A 23,559-nucleotide genomic window follows, 5' to 3' on the forward strand; every position below is an offset into this window, starting at 1 on the left:
AAGAAAAAAAAGGAAATAATTTAAAAAGCACACAGACTCCTTACATAACAATATTAAATCTGCCTTTGTTTCATTTCATGAAAGACAGTAAGTGTGCGGTGTTTATACTTTAATTCTGAGTCTCATTCTGAAAGTAATTCCTTCAAATGCAAGTTTATACGTAATACTTGTGATGCTTGATAACTGCTACTTTTAGCTTCATCAAAGTTTCATATTCCAGTTACATTCAGAAAAACACAAACAAATACATGTATCATTTATGGCAGGAAGCCATTCATCAGGTTGAACTTATCCTTAACATAACTCTGCTGACTTCAGTGGAGTTACTCTGTGGAAGAATTTAGGTCATATATTTATTTCATGAATGACTAGATGTTAAAGCTTTGCTCTACCTTATTATTTTGGTAAGATTAAAGAGGTAGTATGATTTTATAACAGACTTTAGTTCCAACATAAACAATGGCTCATTACAGCTGGACCTCCTACAAAAACATGCTTTTTTCTGAACATTACTGCACTTTACTCATGGAACAAGCATACTCTAAAAATCCACAGAAGCTTTGTATTTTATAACACTTTACAATTGCATTTAATAATGATACTTGGTTTTTAAATCTAAAACCTTAGAAGTATAAATCTTGGTAAAAAGTGACTGGCAGAAAGAATATTTCCTAAATTAGTAGGAGCAGTTTTGCTAGCATTTCATAAGCATCATACATTAACTAAGTGCACAACCACATGCTTTATATGTTGGCATGGATTGTGTATCCTTCACAATGAGGTATCATGGTTAAAAAAGTTATGTTACAGGATGTATACATCCAACAAGAAACAGTGCTGTATATTTTTGGGGTTTGCATTGGGCTAGGCAAAGGGTTAGGGAGACTGCCTCCCTGCAAATGCTTATGGATTCTACACTTTCCATCTAGGAATATCTTAAAAAAAAAAAAAAAAAGAAAAAAAAAAAAAAGCAGTCGAATTCTGCTCTTTAGAAGAACTCCAAACTGTGAGCCTGCAAGAGAGAGATAAATGCTGGCAGTGATTACAGTAACAGGATTAAAATGTAGAATTCCTTGCTACAGGTAAAAGTCTTTTACTGTAGGTAATGCTAAAGAAGAGGATATGGTACCATTTAAAGTCAGTGGAACTCACGACTGGGATTGTGGATTGAAAAAAGATTTTTTTCCTTTAAACATTTTACATACTTTGTGTTTTTCCAATTTCTTCTTTAAAAATCTCAGTGATATTTATTTTGCAACTCTGACATATCTTATGGAGCTGTGATATTTTCCTTTAATGTTAAGAACCCAACTGAAAAAATGTATATTAGCTAACCTACCAACCTCTGCGGAATTTCAGTAGCATGCTACAATTGTGATTGCAGTAGAAGCTCTCTGTTAAGCCAATTAAAGTAACAGCAAAATAATAATTTGCATTAGTCTCTACCGTGGATCTCAAAGGACTTCAGAAACATTAAGGGCCACTCTGACTCATGCTGAACAGTAAGCAACTCCACTGAACATAATAGGATGACTTTTGAAACAAGACACTATTCAGTGTGATTAAAAGCATGTGGATAAGAATCTAACCCATTACCACTAGGTCTGCATGGATCAATGCAGATATACATGAGATTGTTTCAGCTGCAGTCACACCTGGAAGGATGTAACACAGCTGCAGTCCACAGGCCAAATTAGTATGGTGATATTGAGCTATTATTTTGAGCTAAGTATTTCGAGCTGATTTTGTGCAGAGGAATAGTTAGGTGGCTTTTAACCTGCCTGGGTATTACATGACCTGCAAGTCTCATAGACAATAAGGCATTTAGAACAGAGGAGGAAGATACGACCTGTCTATTCACTCAGTTTGTAGCTAAAAGGAATATATGCAGTACAACGGTGGATAGTGAATGTGTTGAATAGTATTCGTTGTTGAGGAAAAGCTTCTGAACTCCCAGACTATGGGACTGACTGAAGGTCCAGTCTACAGAACAGAAAGGCTCTCACTGAAAGTTCTGGTGGGCTATGGCTTGGTGTGTGTCATGGAAATAGTTTGCACATTTCTAAGCATAAAGAAAAAGAAGATGATTTTAAACCCACCCTGAATTTGAAATGTAGCTTTATGTAAAACAAGTTGACTGCTTAAGAGTTTCATAGCACAAATACAGCTTAAGGCAGCAAGCAAAGAAATCTAACTGATAACACACTTTGATTTCCTGTATCTGCCAAAGCAGAGAACTCCTAGGACACTGGTTTAATGCAGTTTCAGAGGGAAGACACAAGCAAATGTTTTGCCAACTGTAGTCCCATCGGTTCCCTTACAAGTCAGCATCTGGGCTCTGCTAAGTCATTCCTCCTTCATCAGAAGTACCTTTGAATCACTAGATGTAGAAGGCTACACTACTTGAGTGTAATATAAGAAGAGAGCCCAGGTTGAACTAACTGACAGGAGCATACTACAAAATGGTATGCTTGCATCACATGACAAAATGGTACATACAAATGGAAAAAAAAGTGTCAGCTACAAAGCAAGTATACTCTACTTAGAGAAAAAAATAATGATACCCGTCATTAATGAAATTGTTTTAAACACTTCTGAACAGATGGGCTGGTTACGTCAGAAAAAGAGAAACAGTACCACAAACGCATGCTAAAGTAACAAAGAAGGGGGGAAAAGTGCAAATATATACCTGTTGGTGTGAAGGTAAAAGACGGGACTGAAAAATCAAAACAAAATACAAACTGGTTATTAAGCTGAAGAGAGAAAGGGAAACATACCACATTAGTATAAATCTAGCAGACAGCTGAACATAAAACAAATGTAAATATCTAACCCAGTAGTTCATTCACATTAATATAGAAATAAAATTAAATTTGCGATTCAGAAAGAAGCTTGTCTCCACAGATACCATTCTGAAAAGAAGTTTGATACTTCACTGTGCTCCTGAGGGGAACAACTAGTTTAACCTTTCAGTATTCCTCAATTTGGTATCTTACGGTTTTCTGAAAATCCTAGTACAAACAAAAACCCTACACTGTTAATCATTTTAGAACGCAAAATGACAAATTCCTTAACAAAGCTTTATCAAGGTCCTGTTGAATCTTATCTGCAGCTCACTAAGTAAATGTTCATTATGCTGAACTAACAGGCACACTTCTAAGTATTCAGTAAGAAAATAATTATCATATAAAGGAACAAAGACAACTGCTATTTTACTGTATATGATTTAAGAAGGGTACCAACTCTCACTGTAAAAAAAGGCACTAAAACTTACTGCAGCAACTCATTTTTGTTTTCAGAGAAGAGACTGCTAAACAGATATGATCTTCCTTAAGTAATCATAAAAAAAGAGGTAAAAAATATCACTAGATGTAACACCTTTCTACCTTTCAATCCATGGCTTTACAAAGGAAAGGTTAACAAAGGAACAATGACATTGCTTGACAATTTTCATTTTTGTAGCCACCATAAATCCACTTTGGATCAATAAAGTCTGTAATCCAAATACAGAGTGCTAGCTAGCATCTGCTCTTCCTATTAGCACATGCTCCCCCTCCTGTCGAGAAGACAGTATAGTTTTTCTACCACTGATGGGCAGAAAAAGGTTAATATTGCCCCTTTTGCTCTACTGAAAGCAAAAAGAAATTTAAGAGAAACAATAAAATATTCACTAAAAGAAACCCTTAGATGGATTGGCAAACCTGTCACAGAAATAAAATATTCTGGCTAAGAAAACAACCATTACTGCAATTTTTGCAATAGTTCCAAGGTTTTGGGGTGGGGGCTCTAGAGTGTCTTGTTACAATTTAGAAAATGCTGTAGTTTCCCCCCACTCTTTCCAAGCCAATTTATTTTCCAGGAATATGACAAAAAGCAAAAATGCTCTGAGCATTTTGCCCATTTCAAGCTTCATTTATAGTACAGCTCTTTATTGTGGGAATTCCATTGTGTTTTCTTTGAGCTAGGCCTTTTCACACAGTCAAATTTAATTTAGCTACATTAAAAAATATAGAACCATAGTAACAAGCTTTCATTAAAATAGAAGGTGCACTTAAACCAAAGCTATTCAAAAGAGAATCAAGTGTCTCAAAATTAATTTGCAGTCGCAAGGACATGAAAAAAAAAAGTTAAAATACTGACTCATTACTCGCCTGTGAGCTAAGTACTAATACTAGTTTAGTTTTTAAAGAATTGAGGAACAAAAGAAGAGAGGTTCACCTAAATGAAATCTTTACAGCTATCACACAAAGGAACAACTTAATTCTCAGAGCTTCTATTAATAAACTCTTCTGAGTGTTTAAGAGTACTATTACAATGTGTGTGTGGGAGCAGTGAAGTATTTCAACAGATGTCAGGCCTGAAGCTAAACATAAAAATAAATAAATAAATGCTAGGACTGAAGAAAGTTTGCACTTTAAGTGATGACTTTATGCACTGCAGAGTGGCAAACTACTTCGCAATTTGTATTTCATTAAGAATAACTTCCCTTCCTCCTCCCCCCCTTGAGGAATACTTGATAATGGAGATGCATACCCTACTTTTCTGTATGTTTTTATAAAAATCCCTACCAAATTACACAAAAGATATTTTTTTACAGATATTGAAAAACACAGCTGTTTTGAACAATGGCCAATGTCATTAAAAGTAACCATCTTTAAGAACAAATTGTATGCCTTTTGCTTAATCATAGGTACTGCTTGAAAGCATAGTGATGTTAGTTTGATAGAACTGTAGAAAGGCAGTATGGCAGCATGCTATTAGTAAAACAAAACAAAGCAGGCCGATGCAGCAGTATGTCGAGATTTGTCTTATCTAAGAAATCCTAGAAGAATGAAATTGAATGCGGCATTTGTCCCTGATCTCTGTGGTTATAGCTCCACTAAGAGTCTAGAGCTATAGAGCTAGGGTCTACCTACAGCTTTGATACTTTAATAGCACGGAAGACAACTGAACCCTGCAGTACTCCAAAACAATTTCTAGGTTTCCATTCACTCAGTTACTATTTTTAACAGTGCCCCTTTTTCACGCCAACACACTACTACTGTTTAAAAACATTTGTGGTATATTTGCCACAAATACATGTATATCTGTCTCACCCATCGTACATTCAGTCTAGAAGTGACTAAAGAATGCAGTTTCATCATGACACCTTTCAACATGTTATAAGGTGCACCTTTTAAGCTTAGGTCTATCTCTTGACTGTCAAATATCAAAACAAAATCTCTCTTTAAAAGCAGGATCTTCCATTTTCTGATTCATTCCAGAATTTATGGTTTTCACTCCATGAGTGCCTACAAGGTATTACTTTGAGATGTAATGAAACGCAACTTATTGAATTCAGCTTTAACGTCAGGACTTAAAGACTTAAACCTTAATGATTATTGTATCAGGAGAAATCACATTTTTATTCTAGAAGATCTTCCAAGTAGAGATTCTAGTTTGGGTTGTCAGGGAGTATAGTGTAAAGCACTGCTTGTCCACTGACAATCTGATATAAAAAGTATCGATAACACAAAAATGAAGAGTGCTTTAAAGCTAGTCCCACTGCTGTCATTGTAACTGAATGCGGATGCAAGATTTGATAGTCCCAGAATTCAGTCCCAGAGAAGGACCTCACAACAGCATTTATGAAAGGATTTTGTAAAGTATTATTGACGGTTGTGCTTTCACAAACAGCTCCTTCACCACATTACCCAGGAATATGAAGAAATTCAAGAACACGCACCCAAAGCATCACTGTAACTGACACCACTGTTAGTATTCTCAGCAGTAAGCAAAAGACTGAATGAGAGGGACAATGAACAATCATCCAGTTGCTTCCTTTCCAGATGGTATATGTGCCAGGCAGTAAGAACACATTGGAAGCTCCCAGACTTAAATTCGTCTTGGACATTCCTCAGTTGTATGAGTATCTTTATGAAAAGCCAATCTAGGTGCTATACACTCATACTTTAAAGCCAGGTTAACACATTATGTAAATACTAGAGCTTTCTACACCAGCTGCTGATCCAAACTTTCTGAAAATATTGAAACAATTTGATAATTCCTGCATCAAATCTTATAAGAGCAAGAAACTGATGATACAGTAAATAGCCAGTAAAGAGGTATTCAACAGCTAGGGGATTGAAACAGAATATGGCACCTTTTCTGATACCAGCATAAGTACTAGTGAGTCCACTTCGTTTCTTCCTGTGGCGATATAACCAGATGCTGAAGACCATGAGGATAATCCAACAGGCTGCACCAATTCCAGCAATAAAGGCAGGCTGTTTTACTACATCAGAAATCTGCTGGGCTAAACTGACTTGATCTTCTGAAGACACAGGGTTTCCATGAGAATCTAGGGAAAAAAAAAAAAAAAGACATCCCAAATCTCCAGTTAATCTGAATGAAAAACTGTAGAGGGCAGCATGAAAAGAATCAACAGAACTGTAGTCCTGTTCTTCAAGGCAATATGTTTAAGATTGTTTTTGAAAATCTCTTTTTATAGGACTAGGTAGAAATAGTTCAATTTTCTTATAAGACAGGTATCTCCAAATCTACTGGGCTTCGTTTGTAGTGACTGCTAAAATCAGACCACTAGATTATTTTATTTTTAATTTTAGCAAAGCAACATCAATTTGGAAAAATCATTCAGAAAGCCAGCAAAAACCAGAAAGTAGACAAAACCTCATATATGAAACATGCTTAATGTGTTCTTAGGGCTCTGTGAATGTGCAGAACTCAGGTACACATATGTACACTCTCATAACTGAAAATCATAGAACAATTACAAATTCAAAGTTCATTCACGTGAGGTTGATGTTGAGTGATACATTTTAATTTAGCAGTTCCTGACAGATGACTTAAATATCATAATACAGTCTAACATACTCTTTGCAGTCTCCCATTTTGACCTCAGTTTAAAAAAGACTATTTAATAGTACATAAGTAAAAGTATAAAATAACCAAATTCTGCCCACTTGACATGGATGACAAAGCTCAAGAATGACTAAAAAGGAGTTCTAAATTGGTAAAAAAAAATAGTCAAACAGTCTCATTATTATTGGACATGTAGCCCTCCTAAAATACTGTTTATCCTTAAAAATACCAAATCAAACTGAAGAACAGGTATTTTTCTACACATTTTAAACTTTTTTTTTTCTCCTACAGAGAAAGCACCAACAATAATCAGTCTTTTGTTCTCTTTCTGTACTGTACTTTTGCAAGAACCTTCTAGGAACAGTAATAAAAATATTCAGTTACTGAACAATGCCTTCTAACTAAAATGAAGCAACTCAAAGACAAAATACTGTCTTCCTGATTTTTTACCACTACAGTGAGTGGTTACTGGAAATTTCATTATTGCACAGGGTGAGGGCAAGAATTTGAAACCTTTACTCAGAGCAGATATTGCTTTACACATTCCACAGCTTAGTCTTTGAAATACCCATTTTTATTCATGTGTAAATCCAAGTTTATTTATTTATTTATTTTTAATACTATGGGTAGTGACAACATATTCTGAAAGAGATCAGTGTTTTAAGGTGAAAGGTGCCGTTATCAATACTATTAATATAAACTATGAATGAAATTAAGACGCAGTCACATAAAAAACAACACCTTTTCCTAAAGGACTAACCAGTGAATAGATTAGTTTATTTCGGTAGATCTTGTATCTTGCTGAATTAAACCTAAACAAAATATAAGAAACAGCAATACAAAAAGGGTACAAAATAACAGTAAACCATACAAAAAACAAACCTCCTCTGGAAAATGATACCTTTACGAATGGGAAATGGTTAAATTAATAACAACTTTTTTTCAGTGAAGAATTCCAGATTTCAGTTTTTCTGACATACTTATTTGGCCACGGAATCACTGCTGCCTTTGACTGTTACCTTATTGGAAAATTTATTTCATATTTCAGGTCCCTGTATCTTCTGTGATCCTAAATGCACTGCCTAGCCTGAAAGTTCAGCAAGCAGACTCATTCTTTTGTACTAATACACTCTTTGTGTCTGCTGGGTTTATAGATTTCATGCCTATTTGCGCAAGGTTAAGATGGGTTGCTTCAGATTTTATGGAGACAGCCAAGTGAAGTTCCACACAAGTGGCCAGATGGGCTTAAATGTATAAAGTATACTGTGACTAATGAATTAAAACTGTCACTTTGCTTCTCATCTTTTGTGTCTTTGCAGCTGAGGCCATATTAAGATATGAAATCTTGCATCATCAGTCTGTTTTCAAAATGAGTAACTCTACTGTTTCTATATTTTTAAACAGATATACTACCTCACATTTCTTAATGGAATATAAAAAAGATTTCCAGACTGTGGAAATCTATTCAGGACTATGGTCCTGAATAGATTCAGAAGATTGATGAATGCTTTTCTCTAATCCTTTAAAATATATATATATATTAAATAAAAAATAATAAAATAAAAAATGCAAATTTAAAAGCCAAATGAGAATGTTTTTAAAACATGTCAATAATACAACCATAAAGGACAGTATTTTTATATACATCAAATACCAAATAATCTCTTTGAACACCTATTGTTCTAATTTTTAATTAAGATTCAACTCATGGTATTATTTTGTTAGCCAGTGCAAGCATAAAAACAGCATAACAATGTATTTGCTTTTAAGAGGCTTACGCTACACTGTATATAGGTGGATTGTTAAGTGAATTAACTGGTATGTATTTACATCTATGGTGACAAGAAAAATGAATATGTGTACATGTATATTCATATATACAGAATGATAAAAAAGAACTTGTAAGGGCTTCAAAAAGGTCACATTTAACCCATGTCTTTCTCATGTTCTAAAGATAGAAAGCAAGCTAGATATATAGCAAGAGGAGCAAATCTATTTAATGCCTTATTACTGAAGAATTCCATATACAATATGTAGGAAGCCTTTCTTTGAGAAGGGCATCTTCACTCTTCGTAATAGCCCCATGAGATCAGTCAGGAAAAAAGCTCTTGAACGAAAAAAGTACTGTTTCTTCATCCCAGGAAACTTCTGGAAACTTTGCCTGAGATATAAACGGTTCTTAATCAACATTCCTGTTCCTGCTTGCACTCCTCAGGGAAACATGCCAAAATAATAAGTGAACATAAACATTGTAAGGCAAAGTGCATCTTACTGCCAGAGCAGCAGCCGCAGCTTATAATGTACTTGAAAATGCCTCAGAGTTGTTGGAGCAGGCTGATCCCACAACTCCTTGAAACCAGCATATTATTACACTGACTCATCCCCTTGTCTTCTACCCTGAGATAAGAACCTTCTTTTTTATCACAGAGCATATTGCTATGGCTATTGCTCACCAACTAACTGCCTGATCTGACTGTCCTGAAGCTCCACATTTTAAACTTCAATGAAATCTTGTTACAATTTCATGTGGGGAAGAAGTGGGACCTCTAACTCTCTATGGAACACTTTAATGTAAATAATATAAAAATCAATGTTTAAAGTGTTAAATGTTACACAAATGATTAATATAGAATTAAGATTTGAACGCCAAAGTTTTAGAAAGGCAGGAAATTCCAGGTTCACAGGTGTGCAATCAACTTCATCTTTGCCCTGTATGTATACAACCAGTATGGTACTTTCCAATACATCTGTCTCATTTAGTATACAGAATGTACAATCAGGAAATAGGAAGATATATATATTTTTTTGTGGACATTGATAATTTTGGCAACTAAAAACAAGCAAAACACCTGGAATCTGTAACACAATGTCTGTTGTTTCCTCAAATACATGTGCATGTTGCAATATGAAAAACAAGGTTAAGAATACACTGCTTTGTAGTTATGCACATTTCCAAACCTGGGAAAAACAAACAAACAAACAAATAAACAAACAAACATTTTTGCAGTTTGATCTTACAGCATAAAGCTTGTGAGGAGATAGCACCAAGCTGGTTTGGAAGTGCATACTTGAGGAAAAAAAAATGTCCCTTTTGTTATCAAGTTGTTTGCAGGCCACAGGACAAAAATATCAACAAAACCCACTGTACAACTATCACACTAGAAGCATTTGAAAGGCTGACAGAATAATATCCCTAAAGGCATCTTAGCTGCTTCACAAATCACATCTCCTAAACAAAACAATTAGAAAAATGATTCAACGAGACTTTCCTCTATTTTGTACACTTGAGACATCCACTAGTTGAAAAATGCACTCAACAATTATAATTGTACAGTCATTTCAATAAAAAAAATGCATAGCATGTATTCATACAAATTATGTATTTATGAGTCACATTAACTGGTGTTGTGGGGCCTTTCATAGGTGGTACCCCGAACAAAATATGTTGCAGTATGTTCCAATTTCATGACTTATTTGCCAACAAGGATGTATTATACAGCAGAGCTACCACAGGTAGTATCATGTCACTAGACAAATCTTAGGCAAGAGACTGGCAAAAACCATTTTCATTTGATAATTCTCACCTTTCTGTACAGTGCATTTTTATAATTGATGTCCTGAAGTCACATGCTGTGACAATAAACATGTTTTATCATATTTCTTACAGATTTTTTTTTTCTCCACAGCACAGTATTATACATACAAGGATTTATAGTGAGCTGTAGATAGCTCTTATGAAGTATGTATTTTTTCCTTAGCAGCAAAGCTCTTGTAGTCTTTTGTTATGTAAAATATCAACTTCTCAAACAAAGAAAAAAAATGGTTTTCTAGGCCTTGGAAATCTACAAAAAGCTTTACAAGGCCCATCAAAAAATATATAAATAAATAAATTAAAACACCGATGTGGGGTGTTTCAGGAAGATGCATGATTTTTCAGCTGATCTCATGATTTTAAGCACTGAAACATAATTCTGAATAACAAGCAAGTATATTGTTGGCTTGTCCCAAGTGGCACTGAAGTCTAGGGTACCACAGCTCAGTGAGCTGCTTCATGTCAGCTGAGACATGGAAAATGAAAGAGCTTTCAGCTTACAATTTGTACCTGTCTTTGTAACAGGTTAAGTGCGTGCACAAGGTCAGTTATCACAGCTCAGCTGATGCATGGTACTATGATTGCATGCCTCAGCTCTCTGAGAATCCAATTTCTCCTGTCCTCCCCTCTTGTTCTGGAAGGCAGCCCCTGAAAGGTGAAGCTTCCTCCTGTCACACATTTGGCTGAAACCCTGCCCAGATATATTGCTCACAGTCAGGAACCTGGTAGCATCCTGCACAGCACACAGTCTTAAAAATGAGTTCGCTGCACAAGAGAGTAGACTATACTGGAGGAAAAAAAAAGTGTTAAATCTCTTCTTTGGGCATTCTAGAGCCAGCCACAATCTAGTCTCATGTTTTTGTAAGAAAAAAAAAAAACTGATTTCGATGGAAAATTCTTCAAAAAAAAGTAAGTCAACATCTAAATCACATAGTATATCACCAGTATATCACCTCTGACATAATTCCAGAAAAAAAAAAATAAAAGTAGCTATTATACTATTTCAGATATCAAGAATAATATTCCTGAAGGAATATGAAGGAATAGTTGGGATCAACAAAAGAAAGATAGAAACTTGGGAGTTGTCAGAGGCAAACACACAGTTCCTTGAGCGTGTAGGTACAGGGAGTCAGGACTCTTTCAATCCTTCTAAAAGTAGCATCCTTAGTCCCTTTTCCACCCCCTGCCTGGCCTCCCTTCTCTCTCGCTGTAACCATGTTATTTATTGCTGATGAAAGGTGCCAGCTGATGACATCAACAACTTAATTTTCTTTCTTCAAAAGAGCTACCAGCATACTCCAGTGTCTGCTCCGCCCCGCTGCTGGGAGCACATCCAACAGCTAAGAATGTGAGTCTTTGCGGGGGCTGTAAGAGAACTTATATTCCCTTTCCACAAGGTAGAGCTAGGTAAACTGGAGTCATTCATACTTCTCGAGGATTTTAGCTTGATTTGTGCTCATGAAGAGTACTCCACTTAAGTTTCAGGAGTAATTTTCAGCAGCCTCCTGCAGTTGCCTGCAGGATGGCAGCACTGTCTAGGTATTCCTTTGTGCTGCATTTAGTGGCATGGATCCCCCCCCAAGTCTCCTCTCTCCAGGTTTTTGTTATCCAATTGTAACAACCAAACTATGGGATTTTTACTGTAGTACCTGTAGATTTGGCCACACCACTTAATTAAAAGCAAGCAATAAAAAATACAAAATCAAACCCTGACCACATGGAAATATATGACTATTACCAGGTTAAAGGCACACTTCTACATTTGACCACCCTCCAAAGTGTGTGATTGCTTCATGCCTTCTAACACAGTATCAGTAAGGCCAGCAAGTCGGAAGCAGGCAAAAATCTTATCCTGACAAGAGACTGATTTGTTTCTTTTTCCACTTATCAAAACCCCAAAGTGATTAAGTTATGTTATAAATTACACCTTCATTTAGCATTTACATATCGTCTGAGAAAAGGAAAAAAAATGTGATTATGAAGTCTTTGCCTTTCAACCTCTATGCTACCCTGTTATTTTACACTTTTTAATTTAAATTTTTCAAAACCCAAGCCATTCAAAAAACTTGAATTTGAGTGGAAAGCTATAGGGAGCTGCAATTGGGAGCTGGTTTTAGGAAAGCACAATCTGGTATATAACTATGATTTTTTTTCAAATATTAATTGAATATCACTTAGACCATATGCAATTTAGCCATAAATTCTCCATGTACTTGGAAATTATATGCTTGTGTAAGTGAAATAAGTTAAAGATAACCTTCCTTTTAATAGTCAAGGAAATGTAGACGTAATTTTCTGGAGAATACATTACTTATTATACGTTACTTCACTCTTGTTTTCACACACAATAATTATAGTATTTTAAATACAAAAAGTCAAATAATAAGGAATATCTACTCATGATACAAAGATAAAAAGGGATACAAATTCCAAACCAACATGTTGAGTTTGCCTGTTTGTTATATATAAATTACATACTGTACTGATAAAGTAGTCTGAGACAGACATATTGGTAAAGCATTGTATGACTGTACCTAAGGCTACTATAAATATTCTTCAGCTAACTGAAAGCAAAGATGCATTTCTCCTAGACACATCCAGAAGCAATGATGAAGATCTGCATTTATGACAGAGGAATGTTTGGTGTAAATAAAGTTAGGAGGTCAAAATAATTTTAAGTCACCTGTATACCTCTTGTTCCTCTTCTGGGGTTATTTACTAGCTTTCACACATAGCTGACATTTATCGGGCCTAATGGTAGCATGCTTTTGGTTTTTCTCAGCAATAAAGAAAGATAAAATCTGATCAAGACAAACCAACTAACTCTCTAACCTAATGTGAGCCAACAGTAGTGATTCATACTCCTCTAAATGTTTTATTGCACCATTCCAAAGTGTGAAATTTCACTTTGAAAAAATTAACAACCAAAAAACATTGCTAAATTCGGAGACTGAAACATTTACATTGTTATAATCCTATCTTCAGAATGCAATTCTAGGACAAGTTTAAAGCCAGAAATGCCAAATCCTGTTCCACAAATCAGGTAACACTATCTATTCCACTTGTCCTGAAAGTATTTCTGGTGCCATCAAAGACAAAAGCAAGCAAACAAAAATCATCAAAAACAATAGACAGAATTACCAGCAGGCTTACCTAATTGGATAAACTGGGGATCACTTTTCACTCCAGGTCCTGCACCAGTACTTGCTGCCACTTCCACGCTGTATCGAATACCAGGAACGAGGGATGGGATGACTACAGAAAAGGTGGAACCATCTACCGTTTTGTTTATATGGTATCGACTTTCATTGCCAAGACACCAAACCTGCAGGGAAGTAAGTATATTGTATGTATAAATGTTTAAAATTCAATGGTGTAGGATAATTAGAAGGAAGGTTGACATATTTCCTTCTGCTGGATAAAAATTTAGAATTTATCAATATTCTAAAATCTGTAGTCATGGATCACCATCCTTGGCACTCTGAATACTGGAAAGACATTTCTTGTTCCAAAGAACAGATCCAACTACTAATATTATTTGATGGGTTTATCCTAATTCATTAAAACTACGACAACAGTGCTAATAAAAATAAAAGTGTTAGTAACATGGAACAAGTAAGAGAAGCCCCTTAACAAAAAAAAAAATCATTCATATGAACAACAAATTTACTGCATTCAGTTAAACAAACTTGCAATTCTCTTGTTCAGGAATCCTTCGTCAAGAACGCCTTTCTTTACTCAAGTGCAAGGGCAAGTCTTTCAACATGACATCACAGGAGAACTGATATCGTGCTGGAATCAAAAAGTTACCTTTTTTTTTTTTTTTAAATGGTAGTGAGAAGCAAAGGTTGAGTCATATTCTATTGAGAAACAACAGTATGATGTCAGATTTTGTTTGTGGTTATAATTAGGGCACAGGTCTAAAGACTTCAATTCACCATTTTACAAATGCATTATATCTAGTCATATTAAATGACTGGGAGGAACAATGTGATATTTTTATCTCCTTGGGCCTGCTCTATTTGTGTGTCAAATGTTTTATAAGAGTATGGCTGAGAAGTGACCTACTATTAAAAGTGAAGTAGCAGATGATCTAGATCTGTTAAAAAATGATGAAGGTGTGTTGTTTTCTTTGTTGTTAATTTTCCACAGATGTACTACAATGAATATTTATCCAGAAATTTAAATTAGTTAAATTCAGTACCTTATTTGTAAAGAAGCAAACTTTCCTGGGAACGTCAGCATTTTTGAACCTGTGCTGATTGTGCACAGGATGGAAGACTGTGCTTCTGACATATGGAGCTCCTAAAAGATTTACTACCCAGATAGCCGTTCTTAATCCCTTGTAGAGTTCTGCTGCTGTAGAGATTGCCAGGTGAGTGAGCTAGAGTTTCCCTTACAGAACAATTGCTGGGACACTTTCCATGGAGTCCTTTTTCCCGGATACCGTAAACTTTATTTCATCTTCAGGACACTATAAGACCCTTCTTCATTCTCTGGATGCCAAGGACTAAAACAAGGCTAGTGGGACACTGAGGATCTGAAATATATTTTAAGCTCCTTTGAAATAGAATCCCAATGCAGCACATATAGAACTGCTTCTGTAAAGCGGGTCAGAGAATACAAAAAGAACAGAAAAGGCTCTCCTTTTTATATTCTGGTATTAAATACAGACTGTTTCAGTATGTATAATTATTAGTAACACTGCTCTTAAATTCTGAAGGTCTATGAAAATGTTCTTATTTAAATAAGAATTTGACAAAGTGAGGAACAAAAGATCTAAATCTGCATTTTGACAAGTCATTTTCACAGGAATTGTTACTGCTACCTTGTACAATAGTGCATATGTGAACAACAAAAAAACAATTTATTATATACTTGCAACTATGCACTACTTATCTGTAAAAATGCTTTGTTCTTAGGAGCTCAATTAAATACAGAGATCCACAAATTGAGAATGGTAAATTAAACATCAGGTTGTTCAGTGCTTGCCAGTACTATATTTGAATGCATACCTAAACAGGTAAGTGAGAACTAATTTTTAGAATGTTATGAAGGGGGGATTCATACTCTAACAGACATATCAGTGAAGAAAAATTAGTATAGCAAGAGAATTCTAACTTCATGCTAGGAATGACCTCTGCTATGGTTTAAATTTCTGTTTTTATGTGTGAGCTACTGGCACTTCTCCAATGAAGGTGGTATCCTCCTTCCTATTTGTCTTATCCTTTAATTACATAGGTATATTCTTGCCTTAGAAACTCCACCCCCCAACATGCATACTTTTTTTCTGGGGGAAAAACGTGAGACAGAAAAACAACAAGAAAAATAAATGTACAAGACTTCCTTTTTTTTTTTTTTTTTTAAATCAGTTAATTGTAGATCATTGTTTTTGCATTTTTAGAGAAAAATATTAAACATATGCTGCTCAAGTAGCAACTACATAAATTTTCATTGTGTATGTTTTCTGTCTATGGTGAAAAAAAAAAAAACCACAAAGGAAAATAATGCAATGCACACAATAAATGTAGGAGAAATGTGCCAGTGTGCCATCTACTGCTACACAAGCACTACAAGATGGCTTGCTCCGATACATGATAGCTTGTTACCTCTGAATGCTAGGAGGTATGTAAGGTATTACATCTACCTGGAAATATGAATTTCCTGACCTTTACTGTTTTGTCCTTACAACCTTCAAATTCCTCTAATGCAGTTTCTCAATGGAAATAAATCCACCTCTTCAGGTCAAGGTCTATCTTTAAATAAAATAACTTTGCAAGTATTTTTTTTTCAATTACATTATATATTAAGCCACAAACAGATTTTTTTCTTTTTACCATTTGACCAGTTTCTGAAAGGCATTTTATTATTCTAAATTGACCATGACGCTTAGTGATCTCTCCCCTTTTCTACTGAGGAAAAAACAAAATAGCAGAATGAGTTTTAAAGGCTATGAATATATGTCTATAGCACAGTGTTTTACCTGAAAAAATAGCCCAGAAAATTTCATTTAAAATTTCTCTCAATAATGCCCATATGCAGGGACTGAAACAGATGAATCTGCCACTTAGTGGCTATAAAGCTTACTTGATATACACAACTAAATATTTAAAATGTCTGTAGCTTTCTTAGGAAAATTAAGCTTAATTTAATTTGTTACATAAATTAGCTCAAAACAATTTGAACTGAAAATACAATGTCTACTGCTACATGAACATCAAATAAATATTTTATAATGTAATTACATTTTTTTAAAATTATATAGCATAATGAGAGCTGTGTTTATGTAAAAGACAAGAAAATTTCTATACATTTAGTATTTAGTACATTTAGTATTATGCACTCACATTCTTTATTTGAAATTTTTCTGTTTAAGTACCCAGATATGAGTAAATTACTCAGATATTAACACTTTTAATTATTATCCCTGAGCTTTTCAACTTATGAAACCTGTTTATATTTATTACCTTAGCCAATGTCTTTTGAGTCACAAAATGGTTCTCAAACAGGTATAGTTCCTTCTCAGCTTGTGTATGCATTTCTCAATTTATAATAAAGACAAGAATGTAGTTTTAATTATGAGTGTTGACCCTTTGCTTTGATTTATAGAGGCTTTTTAAATTGCTTTCTACCATTTAGACAGAATTACTAAATATGGAGTTTGATTTTCCATGCAGTGTGCTCTGACTTTAACCAGTAGATGGAGCCAAGAATCCACAAACAACTTACCCGTCAGAACACAGCCAACACTTTGATAGGGGATACAGGCATGTGAGTATTACCTTATATTCTTGAACCATTCCGTTCTGGTTATCTTCGGGGGGTGGCTGCCAGGTGACCACAATTGCAGTGCCGTTTCCATCGTTTTTAGTTACCGAAACACTCTGAGGCGGAGCACTGGGCGCTGTTCATTTGGAGAGAAGGATTGAATACATCAAATGCAACAGTGAGGGGTATTTTTTTTTTTTTTTTTTTTTTTAAGGAAAACTGGTTTCTGGGCTACACAAATATATTCATTTAGTCTCCAGCCTTCCTTAAGGGCAATTCTGCCCACTAGCTAAAATTATTATTACAATAATCAATGAAAATTACAAGGTAAGTGATGTTATCCTACAGCCAGGCTCCTAATTTCTGCCACAGTCTCTCTGTAAGACAGGAAAAGACACACAGGCCACCAGACTCTCCAAACTCAGATACCCACTACACGACACAGTCCTGAGCACTGAATTCCGTATTGGTCTCAAATCATCTCATCCAGAATCAACAGTTTTGGAAAATAAAGTATGTAAATTGACCCTAAATAGAATGTTAAACCTTAGTTGCTCTAGTGTGTAAAAAATAATGACTAATACAAAACTTGTTAAAATCAAGACTGAATTTTTTACTATTAACAGGTTTATATTTTGCATTTTAAATATTTTTCTAAAAACTGAATGCTTAGTTGATGCTTAGGATGAACGTAGTTAACCACCCAGAGAAATAAGCCAAAACTACACTGTATTTATAACAGGTAGGAAGAAAGAAGGCAAAAGGTATCACATCCTGCCAGAGGCACTAAAATCCCTGTTCTGATGCACCGGCCACCTTGCATACTCATTATGCCTGAGATACCAGGCAAGCTACAACAAAGGGAACAGCTATATGAACCTTCCCGTTTTAGCATGTGTTTGAGATGGAAATACATAATTTAGCTCACTATATCTGTTGCCCTCATTCATCTTTTCATTTTGTATTACTGATTGATCCAGATATAAAAGCTTTCTAAGAATGTGGTTTCCATTCCCTCAGCTATAGCACTTTGATGATTTCTGTGGTGTCTGCTATCTACTCAAGATAGTGATTAGTAAGTGCTTGAATCTGACAGAAGTCACTTGTGACCAGACCATGAACTCAGCAGGGAGGAGTGCACACTGCAATGAAGATAAAAAGCACATTTCCCATTGTCTGTTGATGGGGGGGTTTGCACATCCCTCTCTCTCTGTCTCTCACACATGGTTCTGAATATTTACTTCGATGTCACCAAACAATTCACATAATGATCAGTCCAACACACAGTCTCCTCTGCTGCAGATTGCTCTTCTCAAACAGCACGCACTTCAAACAAAATCAAATAATGAACATATCAGAGAAAAGCAGGCCAGGATACTACTTCAAAAAGGAAAGATGAAGACAGTCTGGCTCCTACTTGCCTTCTTCTAGGGTTTTTGCAAATTTCACTTCACTATCTGCTCCTTGAAACTCATTAAAAAAGGGGCGGGCCTTAATTTCATAGTTTACACCTTTCTTCAGCTCTGGAATGATAACGCTGTTTTTGGTTGGAGTCCTCACTTCAAAAATTAACCACTCTGACTCTCCATAGGATGCTGGTGTAGGCCGGTACAAGATTTTATATCCTTGAATATACTGGGATTGTTGGTCCACCTGGCAAAACAACAGAAAGACACACATTTAGAACATACAATGGTTTGTTTAATAAACAGGAATCGTGGATGTTATCTGTGACTTTAGTCCTTGAACTATCCATTTATTTTATTCAAAAGAACACTGCTGAATGAGATACAGGCTCCTTGAATTACAGCAAATTACAGGTCTGATTCACAAGTGCATTAATCTGTTTGATGCTGTTAGAACTGCACAGGTTTTGGTAGATTTATGAAAGCATTAAAGGGGGATAGCAGAGTTGTATAATATACTCTAGCTCTGTGAAACGAACCACCTTTACATACACGGAGAATCTCGCCAGAATTGAAGGAACCCAGCATACATTCTGCCCACCCCAATCTGCTCTGCAGAACTGGGCAAGGGAGGTGGGCGAGGGCAGGGGAGTGATGGCTCTGCAGTGCGTGCTGATGAACACAGATCAAGCAGCAAGTCTGCCAGCTCTCCTGAAGTGTGGAAGCGTCCCAAAATTCATGAAATGAGCACTGCTTCCTGCCTGCTTCCTTCTGGAATCACCGATTTAAAAGGGCAGCCAATTGGCACTATCTACATTGTTCTGATGAGACTGGAGGCTGTCAAAGGACAGATTTGTCCAAGCACTTCCTCCACAATCACTGACTCAGCAGGAGGCTCCTCTGGTGGAGGAGAGGAGATGTTTTCAGAGTGTTCTGAAGAGGCTCACAAAAATCAATATGGTAATAAGGATGAGACTTGGTAAAACAGATCAAAATGATATTCAGCAGTCCCAAATGATTTGAGACTGAGGCCATTTTATATTGCATGTATGGAGAAATAGACCTTAAAGTAAATGAGGACAGGATTCAATGTGTTTGGCTATAACTGCAACAGAAGGCTACTTTGCAGAAGTGATCTCTTGTGGAGCATTAACTACCAGTTTCAATTTCTGATTAATAAGGAAGTCCAAAAACAACAATAAAAAACTTGAAAAAGGTGCACCAGATTTTCCCTTTTTTCAAAAATCTCATACAATGGTATAATAAAAATGTTTGCTTGCTATTTTACTCCAAAAAACCAACATCTTTCATTTTTAATAATCACATAAAGAACGTGTGTGTTAGCTAAAACTGAGGTAATGCTTACTTTTGAAATTGCAAAGAAGCCACAGGCCACCCAAGAAACTGACAAAAATTGGCTGTCTGGAAAAGGTTGTTCTGTAAGTAAAGGTCAAACAAAATTGTGCTAGGAACCTCAAGGATGTTTTAATGTTATTAGTTAAAACAGGAGATTGCCTACTGCAGGTGGCCTTATTGCACGTGACAGCATAATTACACAGCTGATATTACCTTGCAGCACTGAGGAGCCCTGGTCATGTACCAGGACTCAGTTGGGCTAGGACTCTTCTACAAAGTCAAAACGCCTTCGTTCTTGCTCAGAATGTTCTGTCACAGCATGATGGGGATTATACCCTGTGCTCTTCCTGCCAATATATTGACTTGTACAGATGGAGGACATCAACAGACCTCAAATCTTAGTCTCATTAGATTTATTCTTGCACTAGTATAAGTTTCCTCCATTTTTTTCTTCTCTCTGCATTCTGTTTTAAAGCTGGTCTTCTTTGAATTATATTTCCATTTCTCATTACTTGTTACTTATAGTTTCCCGTATTGTTCTCTCTCTTCATTTCTACCTTTTGGTTGCCAAATGTTTCCCATAGCAAGACATTTCTAACCTTTCCTTCACTGAGGCCCCATCCTTTTCTAAGCCTACTTGAATTGTTTTCATGTATGTTCTCATTTCCCTTGCTTCAGGACTTCTACAATGTTGTTTCCTCACTCTTCCATTTTCTCTACTATATTCGCCACGACCAACTTCCTGCTTCCTCCTGTCAGATCAACATCGACAGAACATCTCAAAATTGTTATTTTTGCATCTGCTCCCTGTACTGTGTGTATTCATAGCACCATGGAAAGAAGAATACGTTCAGATGAGGCTCTACTAGTTTGTGTTTCCCAGTCTGTATGTAGGACAGAGGCAACAGTTTCAAAAAGAATTATGTAGTATTTGCCTCCACTGGAGTCTGACAGATGGGGAAGTTCCCATGCTATCTCATTAGGGGACTGATACACTTCCTACTGAAACCAGTGCAAAATCTTCAAATGATTTGACTTGTGAAAGTTTTGATCAGTCTGTTAGCTTCCAGAGGAGAACTTGAAAACTCTCACCATGTGATAAGCAGCTCTCTCTACAGAGGCAAGCAATGGTGAAAATGGGACAAAATTTAATGAAGTAGGAACACAACGTCCAAGCAGCACTCAAACCAAAGAAAAACAATTTCAGGTGTACAAACCACACACTTCTTAAAGTGTGACTCCACAGCACCCAGACAGTACAATTCATCAATGTATATAACCACCACCATGATACAGATTTTTACTTACAGTCCAATGAACTTCAATTGAGGAGGAAGAAAGGATAGTAGGGTTGTGCAGATGTAGTACCACATCACCTAGTTCTCTCTGGACCTGCTTGTGATCCACACCCTGACTTGTTGGTGGAACATCTGTAATAATTTAAGATTCCATTCTCACAATATATAATTGTTAAAATAAGCATATGTAAATACAAACGTATCAGAAAACATATGATGCTTTCCTCAGTGAAGCATATCCTAAGTAGTTCCCAATAATGTAAGAAAAATCTACATGAGTGTTGTCTTGCCCTTCTGACATTTGGTCTATTTAAAGCTAAAAGGATTGTTCATACACATGAAGCAGTAAATTCCTCTCAAAATATTCAATAGTACAAAGGAAACACATTTGCTACATGCAGAGCCCTTGAAAAGCTTATTCAACTGAAATTAAATGACTGTCCTAGACATATATAAAGTCTATAGGGCAGTCACTAATAGGGTGTCTAAAATATACATGTACTATGGACAGCGGAGGAACATAGTTTCTATATTGCTTTCACATGTCTTCCTTTGATCACTTCGTTTTAGCAAATACCATGCCGACAACAGTTAAAATCACAGACTGGGAGATACACAGAAAGTTCTTAGAGTGATTTCTTTTTCTTTTTCTATATATTTTTTTTAATAGAATTCCAGATACAGGGTAATGCATTACATAACTTTTGCTCTAGCCTACTACTTTCTCTGTCTATCTGATCTTCTCTTGCAATTAGGTAAGATCAGAAAATCTTCAAGGGTTCTGTTCTAGGAAGACCTTAGTAATTTCCATACCTGTCTGCTCACAAGAAGGGCCAAGGAGACAGTACAAAGAAACTGTATATACATGTATATATATGTATATATATATATCCATCTACAACTACTCAAATATGTCATTGCAGGTGCGTAGACTATCTTGAAAGCTGAGGTTTGGATAGTGCTGTTTGTAAAGCATGTATGTATGTAAAGCATACTTTTTGCATGGTGGATATATTCTCAGTTTACCAACTTTTTACACCTTTCTTTCCAAAAATTTAGTTCTCCCATTTGGCAATACAAAGCCTTTGCTACTTTGCAGTCCTGCCATACAGTTGCCTCAAACATTTGCAAGATGATGAGATTTCTCTGATGTTAATAAAGCAAATTGAGGGTAGCATGCAGTCAGTAGGTGACAAATCCAGATTCTTAGCAAGGAATACTGATAAGCACAAACACACACAAACCAAAGAAATACCACTGATTCACCACTGTATCTACATACAATATGTTCTGCCAAACGGTCCATTTATCAGAGCATCTCCCTCCCTTTATTGCTCTGAGAGCATTAAAGATAGAAATTTCTGTTTGGAGAGTTGCCTAAATCTCATCCTGCTTAGAATATTACAGGAAAGTCAGTTGAGTAATTAGTCATATTTTTGCTACTAGTCATAAAAGATGAGTCATCAAAAATATGATTAAAACTATTAATAGCCTCAATCTTTTGCACATGTGCTATAGAATGGTGTATATCATCTATCCTATGTTTTCTTGATTAGGCTCTGAAGTTTCCAAGACAGGGACTGAGAGAGAAAATACTAAAGCATGTTGTTATTTTGTCAATGTTAGTCAAGTCTAAAGGTTAAGGTAGGTGAGTTTCCTGATCTGCATATGAATTTTGAACAAGACAATACATACTTAGGAACAAAACTTAACTGGGAAATTTTTGAACTTACTAGCTCAAACTAAAAATTTGTATAAAGCTAACCTTCACAACATGGAAATGTTATTGGAAGAAGAGTGGAGCAGCTTTAAAGAACTTTACACTTTATTATGCTTCTTACTATTTATGAAAATTTTACCTGTTGGCCTTTAGCTTCGCTCTTAGGTTTTGCATGGTCTCAGATCTTCAGCTCTACTAGATCTCAGAGAACAGGTAAACTTTTTTGTACCATTATAAACCACTCAGTTCTGTGAGTGAACAGAATATTCTGCCTCATTTGCTGTTTATCAGTCAAGTCAGTGATCAGTTCATTTGGGACATTCAACCCTGATGCACATCTCATATCTTCAAATGAAACTACACTGCATGAAAAATGGACTCATATAGAACATTGCTGCTTACCTGCATAACAACACATGTTGCCCTTTGGGGAAGACCTAGAAACCTGTGTAACTCCTATTTTCTATGTGGTCATAACTCTGCTGTCTATATATCCAAGGAAATTGCTACCCATCAGGAGAAATGCATAATAACAAAGGATAGCAATATGACACTACT

The 23,559-nt window shown here is 35.8% G+C and overlaps 1 protein-coding gene across 1 annotated transcript in view; it reads right to left on the reverse strand.

Moving 5' to 3' along the window:
• The window catches only part of ROBO1 (roundabout guidance receptor 1), a 322,025-nt gene that overhangs the window by 34,448 nt on the left and 264,018 nt on the right, over positions 1 to 23,559 (reverse strand). The window contains exons 13-17 of the mRNA XM_082770400.1: positions 21,292 to 21,413; positions 18,643 to 18,874; positions 17,236 to 17,357; positions 13,607 to 13,778; positions 6,143 to 6,340 (exon numbers count right to left, since the gene is read on the reverse strand). Coding sequence (XP_082626526.1) covers positions 6,143 to 6,340; positions 13,607 to 13,778; positions 17,236 to 17,357; positions 18,643 to 18,874; positions 21,292 to 21,413 — 846 coding nt within the window. The remainder of the gene's footprint in view (positions 1 to 6,142; positions 6,341 to 13,606; positions 13,779 to 17,235; positions 17,358 to 18,642; positions 18,875 to 21,291; positions 21,414 to 23,559) is intronic.

This window comes from Aythya marila, assembly GCF_965140915.1.
Source record: "Aythya marila genome assembly, chromosome: 1".
NCBI classification, from domain to species: Eukaryota; Metazoa; Chordata; class Aves; order Anseriformes; family Anatidae; genus Aythya; species Aythya marila.